Consider the following 12,309-nt stretch of genomic DNA (forward strand, 5'->3'; position numbering starts at 1 on the left):
GAGAGAATCGATATAAAAATGTATACCCTTATGTGTATAAAAGTGCTGGATGATTCATTGGAAGAAGGAAACGCGCGAAAATTATGGATGCACGAGTCCAAAAGGCAAGACATCATCGATCGATAAAACTTGTCCAAGATATCATCGAGAGGTTTACTGCAATCGACTAGTTTCAACGTATCGATTATCCTAGTCGCAATCGAATTCGTTTCGATTCGAGAAGAGACCAGAAACAGAGAGAAGAATGAGAGGTGTCATGGCCCGCTTTTAGGTGATCCCTGAAAGCGATACGCCCTCTGTGGATCTTAAAAACGTGCACCTAAACTACGAAGCCAAGGTGCACGAATGTTCTCAGAGGGTAACATACAAGGTGCACAATTTCTGGTTCTGTTCCGTGCTATGTGCACAAAATGACGGTAGCACCAGTGCTGTATAGCAAGACGCTTACGTATATTAAATAAATTTTTAATGAATTTTGTATGACTCTCTCTCTCTCATATATATATATATATATATATATATATATATATATAGAAATTTATTCATTATATGATTACAACACTTGAAAATAAGATATTTTATTAGGCTATTAATAAATAATTTATATATTTACAGAGAGAAAGTTTGATATTATTTTTAATGTAAAACGCGTACACATTTCTTAAGAATAAAAGTTCTAAATAATAAAGATGTATGTGTGTATATATATATATATATATATATATATATATATATATATATGTGTAGGTGGGGGTATGTGTGGTATGTACGTATGTATGTACGTATATATGCATAAAAGCGATGCGAGAGTTACGTGAGGAAGCGAGAAGGACGAGTGAAATAAGAGCGAACGAGATAGAAATAGCACGAGCAACGAGGACTCGAGCTCGAGAATCAGATTTTTCTTGCGCGCTATTATTTTCCTCTCGCTCGCATCTATTACTGTCTCGTTCGCTCCTATTACTGTCTCGCTCACTCCTATTACTGTCTCGCTCACTCCTATTATTGTCTCGCTCGTTCTTGTTACTGTTTCGCTCGCTCTCGATTCTTGGGTCCGCTTATCTTTCCGAGCTGTCTATCACGATTGTCAAGTGTGACAGAGAAAGTAAGACCATGAGTAGAGAGCGAGCGAGATGACCTATCATCAAAGAGTTCCGAAGTCTCTTACAATCGGTTTCTTCGCTTCCTCTCCATTCGCAATTCACGAAAATGTAAACATCTTATAAAATAAAAATTGAAACTTTTATTTTTAATTTCATCGGTTTGAAAGTAATTTTAATGAATTAAAGAGATTTTTGCGATTAAAATGATATCAAACACGACGTAAATCGGGTAATTTTTAATTAGTCTGATAATAAAAATTTTATAATTATATTTTATAATTATATTTAATTAAATTTATGCGATTTATATCGTGTTTGATATTATTTTAATATTAAAATTCTCATTATTCAATTAAAATTACTTTCAAATGAATAAAAAATGCATTTAATTTTTTGACATATATTCGTGAATATTATAAATGAAGTCTCATGTAAGAAACTTCGGAATCTGCGACATCGGGAATTTTTTCATTATTTATAATAATACACGACTTTAAATTGCCATAAAATAAAAACTAAAGCTTTGATATTTTATTTGATCTTTTTGATTAAAAGGGATTAATGAAATTTTTAAAATTGAAAATTATTCTAATAAAATATTGGGTTTAATGTGATTTCAATCGTAAAAATCAATGTGTACATGTATATAATAAAACTCTTAATTTCTCATAATTATAGTTTTATTTTAATAAATTAATAGTGTCTAATTTAAACTATAATTTTGAAAATAAGACTACATTGTATAAAATGTTGCATTGTACTTTACTTAATTTATCTTACTGAACATAACTTTAGAATTGATTTGATTTTTACGATTGAAATCACATTAAACTCAATATTTTATTAGAATAATTTTCAATTTCAAAAATTTCATTAATCCCTTTTAATCAAAAAGATCAAATAAAATATCAAAGCTTTAGTTTTTATTTTATGGCAATTTAAAGTCGTATATTATTATAAATAATGAAAAAATTTCCGATGTCGCAGATTCCGAAGTTTTTTACACGAGACTTCATTTATAATATTCACGAATATATGTCAAAAAATTAAATGCATTTTTTATTCATTTGAAAGTAATTTTAATGGAATAATGAGAATTTTGAGATTAAAATAATATCAAACACGATATAAATCGCATAAATTTAGTTAAATATAATTATAAAATTTTTATTATCAGACTAATTAAAAATTACCCGATTTACGTCGTGTTTGATATCATTTTAATCGCAAAAATCTCTTTAATTCATTAAAATTACTTTCAAACCGATGAAATTAAAAATAAAAGTTTCAATTTTTATTTTATAAGATGTTTACATTTTCGTGAATTGCGAATGGATAGAGGAAGCGAAGAAACCGATTGTAAGAGACTTCGGAACTCTTTGATGATAGGTCATCTCGCTCGCTCTCTACTCATGGTCTTGCTTTCTCTGTCACACTTGGCAGTCGTGATAGATAGCCCGGAATGATAAGCGGACCCAAGAATCGAGAGCGAGTGAAACAGCAACAAGAACGAGCGAGACAATAATAGGAGCGAGCGAGACAGTAATAGGAGCGAGCGAGAGGAAAATAATAGCGCGCAAGAAAAATCCGATTCTCGAGCTCGAGTCCTCGTTGCTCGTACTATTTCTATCTTGCTCGCTCCTATTACTATCTCGCTCGCTCCTATTACTATCTCGCTCGCTTCTGTTATTGTTTCACTCGCTCTTACGTACTCATATACTGTCATGTTCATCTCGTTATCAAGCCTGCCGCTGGCAAGCGGCCGATGGCAAATTGTGACAAATAAATAAGTTAATCATTTTAAGATATATTTATAAGGGTATGCGAGTAATTTTAATGGAATAATGAAAATTTTGCGATTAAAATAACATCAAACACGGTATCAATCGGATAAATGTATTTAAATATATATAATCAAAATGTTTATTATCAGAATAATTAAAAATTATCCGATTTTTATTTTATAAGATGTTTACATTCGCGAGGAAGCCGAGTCCGCTTATCTTTACGACCTGTCAAGTGCGAGAGCGACAGCGAAACCGCGAGTCGAGAGCGAGCGAGATGACCTATCATCAAAGAATTCCGAAGTCTCTTACAATCGGCTTCTTCACTTCCTCTATCCATTCGCAATTTACGAGATTATAAAGTAAAAACTGAAACTTTTATTTTTTATTTTATCGATATGAAAGTAATTTTAATGAATTATTGAGATTTTTGCGATTAAAATGATATCAAACACGACGTAAATCGGATAATTTTTAATTGGTCTGATAATAAAAATTTTGATTATATATTTAACTACGTTTATCCGATTGATACCGTGTTTGTTATTTTAATCGCAAAATTTTCATTATTCCATTAAAATTACTTCTATACCCTTATAAATATATCTTAAAATAATTAACTTATTTATTTGTCATAATTTGTCATCGGCCGCTTGCCAGCGGCAGATTTGATAACGAGATGAGCATGACAGTATATGAGTACGTAAGAGCGAGTGAAACAATAACAGAAGCGAGCGAGATAGTAATAGGAGCGAGCGAGAGAGAAATAGTATGCCAGGCTGCAAGAAAGACTCTATTTCCAAGTCTTCGTTGCTCGTGCTATTGCTATCTCGTTCGCTCTTATTGCCATTTCGCTCTCTCTTATTACCTTCTCGCTTGCTCACATAACTCGTATACGCTATACACGCACACACACACACACACACACACACACACACATATATGTATATAAAACTTTGCTCACTTGAAATATCTACGCTATTTTTACAGATATGAAAAAATTGTAATTACGAAAATTGTACGATTAAAAGGACCATGATATGCTAGTAATATTGTTTTCGTAAGTGGAAGCGTTTTAGAAATTTCAAGATTATCTTCATATTTTTTAATGGAACCATCCTAATTTTTTTATATAAATCGATTCTTCGCAATATTCCGTGTAAAAAGTTATAAAGATAGTATAGTCAAAAATTGAACAGTTAACGAGATATTTGATTCTTTAAGTTGACATAATTTTATATAAATTATAAAATATCTGATAAAATGTTCATTTTTCGATTATTTTAATTTAATAATTTTATGCATAGAATAGTAAGAGGAATCAGTTAATGTAAAAAAAACATATAATTGTTCTTAAGAAAAAATATGTCGCTGCTCATTGCAAATTCATATATCAAAAAAAAAATTATATATATATATATATATATATATATATATATATATATATATATATAGAGAGAGAGAGAGAGAGAGAGAGAGAGAGTGTGAGAGGATCGCAAATTCGTCATTTCTCATTTATATTAAAATTTATTTGATATTGTAAGCACCTTGCTATACAGCACTGGTGCTACCGACATTTTGTGCACATAGCACGGAATAGAACCAAAAATTGTGCACCTTATATGTTACCCTCTGAGAACATTCGTGCACCTTGGCTTCGTAGTTTAGGTGCACGTTTTTAAGGTCCACAGAGGGCGTATCGCTTTCAGGGATCACCTAAAAGCGGGCCATGACACCTCTCATTCTTCTCTCTGGTCCCGATTGGCCAGACTTGTCAATTTTCAACGCACAGGCCCCGATACGAGCTTTAAACGCGCAACTTCCTTCGAGAATTCGTTCGCGAGTATCTTCGATATATCGCGAATGTAGCTTCCTGTTCGTTTGCGAGGCGCTGTTTCACGTTTTACGGTTGTAGGACCTCGGGAGAGTCGGCAAGACGTATCGGCAGAAGCAGTGGAGGAGGAGGAGGTGAGGAAGAAGAGGAAGAATAGAAGTCGCTAACGTTAACGTTTCGGTGATCTTAACGTTTTTTTTTTCGTTCCCCTGGTCCCGTAGACGGATCACTGGTCGCAACCATGGCGATGAACGTGCCATACGAGGCGATCGGCAAGGGCTTCGTCCAGCAATATTACGCGCTCTTCGACGACCCGGCGCAGAGACCGAACCTCATAAACATGTACAACGTAAGTGGAGTTCGATAGCCGGGCGAAAACTAAGGTCTCTCTGTCAATTCCGTGCAGCTCTGCGGCTACTTCTGTCGCGAGTGGCCTCTCTTTCGCGCACAAACGCTCTCTCGCTTGCTCTGACCGCACATAACCTTTTGCAGACGGAGACGTCCTTCATGACGTTCGAGGGCCTGCAGATACAGGGCGCCATCAAAATTATGGAGAAGTTAACTGTGAGTAAAATTCACTCTTAGAGCTTCGAGCCCCTGCAATAGAATCTGTCGTCCGTAATTATATCATTTCCCTTCCTCCTTCCCTCCCCTTCCCTCACCTCTTGCCCCGGTCCCAGGTAGATTACTTGCTGAATTTTTTTTATGGAAGAAACTGCCTGTCCTTGTATCTAATTTACGTGTATTTGTAAATAGATTTTACATGTCGTTTTGAGTTACAAATATTATTAAGGTTTGAAACTTTTCTAAAGCAAAATAGGAAGATTAGTCAGACAAAGAATATAGATACAAAATCAAAAATATATGATAATCATAATTGGAATATTTTAGACTTCCGTCTACTTTTATACATGCTTTTAATTTTCCTATTTTGATTTTGGTGTTTTTTCATCTTTCCATTTTATCATTCTTAGTTGCTACAAAACAAAAAAAAATTGAATTTAATCATCCTAGCATGTATTAACTTTTTACCTTGTTTTTCAGAGTTTATCGTTTCAAAAAATAAATCGGATAATAACAGCGATTGATTCACAACCCATGTTTGATGGTGGAGTTCTCATTAATGTATTAGGAAGGTTGCAGGTAAGAAAAGAATTGTAACGACAAGTATTTTTTGATTTCTTATCAAGAATTGTCTCCAATGTAAGAGATGCGAAACAAAATATTTATAATTCAGGAAATTAAACTATGTAACGGAATTAGTATTACATATCGCAAAAAGTCATATTGAAATCTTGTATATTTTTATATGTGATAGCTTTGTCTAAACCAATCGTTCAGTAATTTAATTCTCGTGCCTTTTTAATATTTCTGCAAGCTTGATTTTAACATATATATGTATAATTTTATGAAAAAAGAAAGTTTTTGATGTATTAGATATGATATAGTTATTGTAGGAGTTTCTTCTATGCAAAACAGTGATTTTTGACTCAATTTGTGGATAAATATTAAATGCAAATGAAAGAGAAAATAGAAAAAGAGTTGTATAAGTGATTTTTTAGTTATTTCAAATTCTCAAAGAATATTCAGTGATTATTATTGATGATCGGGCAGACTGATGAAGATCAGCCTCACGCCTACATCCAGACATTTGTCCTGAAGCCGATTGGTACCAGCTATTATGTGCAGCACGACATCTTCAGACTCGCATTACATGACACGGTTTAGGCATCAGGTACCGCAAAATCCCTTCCGTTGCTCTGCATATCGCGCTGACAGGCAAGCTATGTCCGATATTTCCAATCGCAAGCATTCTACAGAGATTGCTTTTCTGCATTATGTACAACATGAGTTGGCAACTATTGCAAATGTTAAGATGCACATATATTCTGTTAATCAACTTTTTTATATGATTTTATGTGTTCTTTGTGTACATAGCTTTTATTTTATCCTGATTTTATTTTATTTAGCACACAGCTATAATCATGTTCATAAATTATCCTTATGCTGTAATAAAAATCTGCATTACAGTTATGATTATTAATTGTAATAACCTAAAGTAGCTTTACAATTTTTCTTCTTACAATTTTTTTTAATATTTTCAATTTAACTTTTTTTTAATATTTTTTAATATTTTTATATTCTTAAGTAGAGAAAGATATACATTTTCTGCTATTTATTTTTAATCAACATTTCTTAATTAATAAAGAAAGATATGTACATTATTTTTAATCTAAAATAAATTATGCTATATAAAAACAAAATAATTTTATTTTTTTTTGTATGCTTCAAAAAGTGTATAGATTTGCATGAAACATGTCTTTAATTCTTGGAGATCTTAAATGTGATCTAAGGCCATAGGCCATGATCTGGCTCTCTTATTTATGCGCAACTGTATAGGCCTGAGACCATTAATCCAAGTGTTAGAAAAAAATGGCTTAACATAGTATAAGATTAAATTGCTGAACAAATTGGAATAATGATTGGGCTGCAATGATTTACACATTAATATTTGGAAAGCTGTTACGTTTACAGCTTTAATATTACTGCACACAAAAGCAATTAATCAACATTAACATTAATATTATTTTATCATCATGCATTCTGCAATATCTATCTTTATGTAATAAAAATAATTGCTTTCTTGAATTACAGGCAGATGAGGATCCACCACACGCCTTCTCACAATGTTTTGTGTTGAAGCCGATGGGAAATTCATACTTTTGTCAGCACGATATCTTTCGCCTTGGCATTCATGATTCGGCATGAACGAGAATAATCGGGCTGGTTTCCGCGACAAGTGTGTGATCGACAGACGGGTTGCCGAGCGACCGGAGACCCTGGAGATCGCGAGCTAATAAGTGAGCCACCTAATCTCATCGATAATCCTTTCTCATCACGATCACATACCTATCCCCATTCTTTCTAGATAATATCACGAGTTTTATATGAAGAATATCTTTCCGCATATATCTTGGCCACAAAAAAACCAGAAAAGAGAAAAATCGGGAAACATTCAATTTAAATAATAGTTGCGTCGCTTTTCTTCATACATATAATATGTTGTTTTTCGAGAAACAAATTTATATTTCTTAGTTATACGTACTAGCACAACACGCATTCATACAACACATATACATATACACACATAAATGTCTCATTGATCGGGAGAGTTTGATTTTTGACGGCAGGTAATATATTTGCATTACTACGCTTCAAAATGTATTGTAACATATTTTACATTTAATGCTGTGTATTTTTGTAATACAAAAATGTTGGCCATTAAATATACAAGAGTACGGAATTAATCGGACAAATTGATTATCTATTCCACAAACGCGAAAAAATGAAACCTTGACATTTTTGTCGATCACGACAAAACACACAGCTCTATTGTGATGTGCGCAAATTATTATCATTGATATGCAGTAGGATATTTAGACAGTATGACCGTGCTAAATGAATTTTGAAGCGGAGAATTAGTATAGTATATTTTTAATGTGATATTTCATTATAGGAAATTATAAGAATAGCTATATAATTAAGTACCGAAAATACTCATTTTTCGCCCTTTTCTAGTATTACTTGCAAAGAAAGAGAGAAAAAAATAAAGGTTTTATAATAATATTAATTCTACAAATATATCAATAATATTAATAATCTATAAATTTCCACGTTTTGCCTGCTCCAATTCGATAGCTTCGAACAATGCTTGGAAGTTGCCAGCGCCAAAACCCTGAAATGAGATATATATATATAATAATACAATAAATTTTTAATTATTCAATATTAACGCGCGAATTTCTTCCAAAAATTTAGATATTATTATATAAAAAATCTTACAGATTTAGGGACGTAAATATTAAATATTTTACATCTTTCTCGATACATACGTTATGATTGCGCCTCTGTATGACTTCTATGAACAACGTCGGCCGGTCTTGTATATTTTTCGTGAATATTTGTAGAAGATAGCCGTTTTCATCGTAATCGATTAGTATTTTCAATTTCTGCAAAGCGATAACGCGCAATGGAATTAATAATACACGTTGCAACTTAATGTATCAGAGTTTCAATCCGCTATCAATAAAGGTACCTGTAGTATATCCAAGTTTTCAACGATTTTCGTGCCATTGATTTTCAGACGATTTCTGAGCATTTCGTAATAACTGTCGGGCACATCGAGAAACTCTAGTCCTCTGGCACGCAGATTCGTTATCTGCAAAATAAAGTGATAAACTGCGTAGAGATATCTTAATAAGAGATATCTTTTTAAAAAATATCTTAATTCAGTGAATTGATCTTTGAATCTTAATTCTTAATAAATTGATTATTGGTAAAAATTTATTATTATTAATAAAAATTATATGTTATTGTAAATTATTATAAAATATAATTCCTAATTGTACAAAACAATAATATAGCTAATTTTAAAATTACTTATATATGTATCGCGATATACATTATCAATATTAGAAATTTATAGTTCACGTTACATATATTATAAATTTTTTATTGGCAGTATATATTCGAACATTATCTGTATTGCACAATTTCATTCTATATTGTCTATGCATAAAACTCGGAATTTTTTTTAGAACGTTCAATTACCGCTGTAATAATATCGCTCGTGTTGAGGGCTATATGCTGTACACCGGCGCCGCCATAATATTCGACATATTCCTGGATCTGGGAGCGTTTTTTGCCGAACGCGGGCTCGTTGATTGGTATCTTCACCGTCTCTTCCCAATTCGTCATCACGATAGATCGCAGCGCGGAATATTCTGTGTGCAACTGTTTATCATCTATTGACCAGAATCTGTGAAACTGCAAACACTCCTCGTACCTAAGAAAGAGAAAAAAAAGAGTCTTTAATGTTTAATTTGATATTTTATTCTATTTTTATCTGAAGAAGATATTTTTTAATTTTAGCTGAGATATTTTAAAAAGATCCGATTTACTAACAATTTTCATAAAAGTGAATTTTATTACAAATTACAAATTACAAATTATTACAAATTACAAATTATTACAAATCTTACGCATTTTATCACGTATATTTAATTACATTAATATATTTGATTAATAAATTGATTTTTTGCGTAACACAAGCGTTACTATTAATTATCATTATTATATAAAATCAAAAAGTTTATACGCTTAAGAGTTAAGACGTCTTGTTAGCATAAATATGTTTACATATTCAAAAGTAGATACAATTTGCATACCATTTCGCAACGGGTTCCATCTGCTTGTCGGGCTGGTTACCCACCACATGGTCCACAAAATTCAAATGTGATTGTGGCCTACAATTATTCGAGAAAAATATTTCGATATAATTTAGAGAATGAACATGTAGATTTATACTAAAAGCTATATTCATCATGTTTTATAAATATGTTAACGTTTGTATATTGCAATTACTCTTAGAATATATTAAACAAATATTGTGTAACAAGAGATATTTTTTAAAACTTTATTTTGTGGAAGTATATTATTATTAAAATATTATGGAATCTTTTATAGAATGGAATAATATTCTAATTTTATTTCTGCGAGATTTTTGCGCTTTTGTGTACGTACAATTGTTTGAGGAGAACATCTTCCGGTGCTCTCACGAAGCCCGGCAAAAAGAAGCCCTTGTATTTTGACCTGTCAATGAACGTATGCAGCGTGTCACCGTACTGTGATAAAAATGACAAATTGAATTAATGAACATCCAAAGGATATTTAATGTAGTTCTTTAGAAAAAAATTCTTTAGAAAAAAAAGTATTACACACTTTTTTTTATTACTCACAGTTCTAACGGTAGCCATCCTCACGGTACCGTATTCGTCACTTTCCTCCCATATATCGTGTACTATTTTGGCACCTTCCTCTTTGGCTACCTATACAATATTAATTGAAAAAGACGATTAAGAAAGAAAGTATGCTAAAAATGACTATGACAATAATTTTGATTAATTAAAGCGATGTTTTTTTTTACTTACGTCTCTATTTTTGCCAATTTCAGAAAAAAGTATTTTATCTTATAATATAAAATTTTAATAAATATTATAAAATTTTCGCACAGGAAAAATTTTATTTTAATCTTTCTTTTTTACCTTCACGATCGTATTGATGTCTTCAACACTGAACGCCACATCTCGCACGCCGTCCCCGTGTTGGGAAAGATGTTTCGACATTTCTTCATTATAAGGCTCATAAGGAGACTCAAACACGAATATGATCTACAATTTGAATGATTAGAAGATTAGAAAATGCGCTGGACGATTAATGTTTCGAACGGAATACTTGTCCTTTAAATAAGTTATAAATTTAAGGTAAACTTATTGATATTATGTCTTATTTTTCTAATTAAATTTAAAATTACTCACTTTGTTCTGTTTCACAACGTGCGCGGCTACTTGTCTGGAACCAGTTTCCAAGCCACGAAATCCCAACGGCTCGAATCCCAGCCTGCATCGATAGAAACTGGCAGCCTGAAGGGAATGAATAATCTCATGTGTATGTATAATCTATGTGATTATTAATCTATTATTAATCTATTTTATATGTGTAATCTATGTGATTATTAATCTATTATTAATTTATTTTGTGAGATTTTTTCAGTTTTTTGATATGTGAGAAATACTATAGATAAAAGATGGATTAAAGAAAGCAATAAAAAAATTTTAAGTAAGCATATTATGATCTCGATGAAATTCAAAAGGAGCTGTAACTCGGAAAAAAATCTTATTGGACGTATATGAATATTTGTTATATTTTAGGAGATCTCTTCTCCCGGAATCTCTGTTCCTATAGTACTTTATACATATCAAGGAATATTTTATATATAAGAATTTACCTGCTTTGCATTTCCGACCCAGAATCTTATGTGGTCGAAGCTGAGGAATTTTCCTCCAATGGGCTGAAAAATGTAAACCTCGCGTCACATATATATAATAGAACGTAATTTCAAACGAGGATATATTTGTTTGTAAAGGATAATGCTTACCTGAGGCCCTTTATTGTTGTAGGAAGTCTGGAAACAAGCAAGGGTTTATTCTTGGAGATGTAAACGTATAAATATTGAACAAATAAGAATTTTAAGAAAAAAATATAATTACAAATTTTTTTTTTAAGTAGGATACTTTTTTTTTTAAAGTAGATAGTTATAGTAGTATAAAGTCATAGAATAGAATCATAGAATATCAGAGAAACATTGTTGTCTTTTTATAAATATATAATTATCGTACAATTTTATATGTATCGGACAAAATCAATTTATGTGATTATATATTACTTTAGACAATCACAATAATTATAAGTAAAATTGAAAAAAATGACATTCTTTAAGATGGAGAGCGTTTTTCTAATCTTACCATGGTGTCTTCTTGAAATCGTGGAAAATGGCAAAAGGAGTCTTCTGAAGATGACGGTGATTTCCGTGACGGCGATTCCGATTATCATAGGCTACATATCGAGTTTCGCTTTAAATATCAAATCCACGGACAAGCGGTAGAACCTGCGTTGTCACGCGATTGGTTCATGGCGAGGGCTTGGTTGCGCCATGTTCTTTGTGGTTCATAAATCAGATCAGTAACGA

The 12,309-nt window shown here is 31.9% G+C and overlaps 2 protein-coding genes across 7 annotated transcripts; one reads left to right on the forward strand and one right to left on the reverse strand.

The window, feature by feature from the left end:
- The first annotated feature begins 4,664 nt into the window (after nucleotides 1-4,664).
- On the forward strand, nucleotides 4,665-11,404 carry Ntf-2 (nuclear transport factor-2). Of its 6 annotated transcripts, XR_014438988.1 has the most exons (7): nucleotides 4,671-4,855; nucleotides 4,943-5,070; nucleotides 5,214-5,285; nucleotides 5,766-5,864; nucleotides 7,377-7,582; nucleotides 9,320-11,228; nucleotides 11,334-11,404. XR_014438988.1 is itself a non-coding variant. In XM_083099920.1 (6 exons), exons 2-5 carry the CDS (start codon nucleotides 4,963-4,965, stop codon nucleotides 6,447-6,449), a joined length of 393 nt encoding a protein of 130 aa, XP_082956046.1. In that variant the 5' UTR covers nucleotides 4,665-4,855; nucleotides 4,943-4,962; the 3' UTR covers nucleotides 6,450-6,456; nucleotides 7,377-8,029. The 6 variants fall into 6 exon arrangements, 3 of the variants coding, with proteins under 3 accessions (XP_082956046.1, XP_082956034.1, XP_082956043.1); XM_083099920.1 differs by lacking the exons at nucleotides 9,320-11,228; nucleotides 11,334-11,404 and adding an exon at nucleotides 6,336-6,456 and having other exon boundaries at nucleotides 4,665-4,855; nucleotides 7,377-8,029; XR_014438987.1 differs by lacking the exons at nucleotides 9,320-11,228; nucleotides 11,334-11,404 and adding an exon at nucleotides 6,336-6,500 and having other exon boundaries at nucleotides 4,666-4,855; nucleotides 7,377-8,029.
- Hpd (4-hydroxyphenylpyruvate dioxygenase) lies at nucleotides 7,931-12,222 on the reverse strand. Its single transcript, XM_083099891.1, has 12 exons — nucleotides 12,086-12,222; nucleotides 11,719-11,745; nucleotides 11,569-11,631; nucleotides 11,099-11,203; nucleotides 10,826-10,951; nucleotides 10,520-10,609; nucleotides 10,305-10,405; nucleotides 9,950-10,027; nucleotides 9,333-9,567; nucleotides 8,818-8,940; nucleotides 8,615-8,731; nucleotides 7,931-8,457 (listed from the first exon to the last, which is right to left on the reverse strand). Exons 1-12 carry the CDS (start codon nucleotides 12,086-12,088, stop codon nucleotides 8,383-8,385), a joined length of 1,143 nt encoding a protein of 380 aa, XP_082956017.1. The 5' UTR covers nucleotides 12,089-12,222; the 3' UTR covers nucleotides 7,931-8,382.
- Between the last annotated feature and the right edge of the window lie 87 nt (nucleotides 12,223-12,309).

The sequence above is a fragment of the Camponotus vicinus genome, unplaced genomic scaffold, assembly GCF_025532165.1.
Source record: "Camponotus vicinus isolate PSW18456_S1 unplaced genomic scaffold, iyCamVici1.0 SCAF_1, whole genome shotgun sequence".
Taxonomy (NCBI): domain Eukaryota; kingdom Metazoa; phylum Arthropoda; class Insecta; order Hymenoptera; family Formicidae; genus Camponotus; species Camponotus vicinus.

Excerpts from the sequence above, each read along its gene's own strand:
- Hpd (XM_083099891.1), bottom strand. Across the intron at positions 10,952-11,098 it reads ACGTTGTGAAACAGAACAAA|ATCATATTCGTGTTTGAGTC; the intron begins GTGAGTAATTTT and ends TTCAAATTGTAG. Across the intron at positions 10,028-10,304 it reads GATGTTCTCCTCAAACAATT|GCCACAATCACATTTGAATT; the intron begins GTACGTACACAA and ends GAATAATTGTAG.
- Ntf-2 (XM_083099920.1), top strand. The coding sequence starts at position 4,963 with ATGGCGATGAACGTGCCATACGAGGCGATCGGCAAGGGCTTCGTCCAG. Across the intron at positions 5,071-5,213 it reads ACCTCATAAACATGTACAAC|ACGGAGACGTCCTTCATGAC; the intron begins GTAAGTGGAGTT and ends AACCTTTTGCAG. Across the intron at positions 5,865-6,335 it reads ATGTATTAGGAAGGTTGCAG|ACTGATGAAGATCAGCCTCA; the intron begins GTAAGAAAAGAA and ends ATGATCGGGCAG.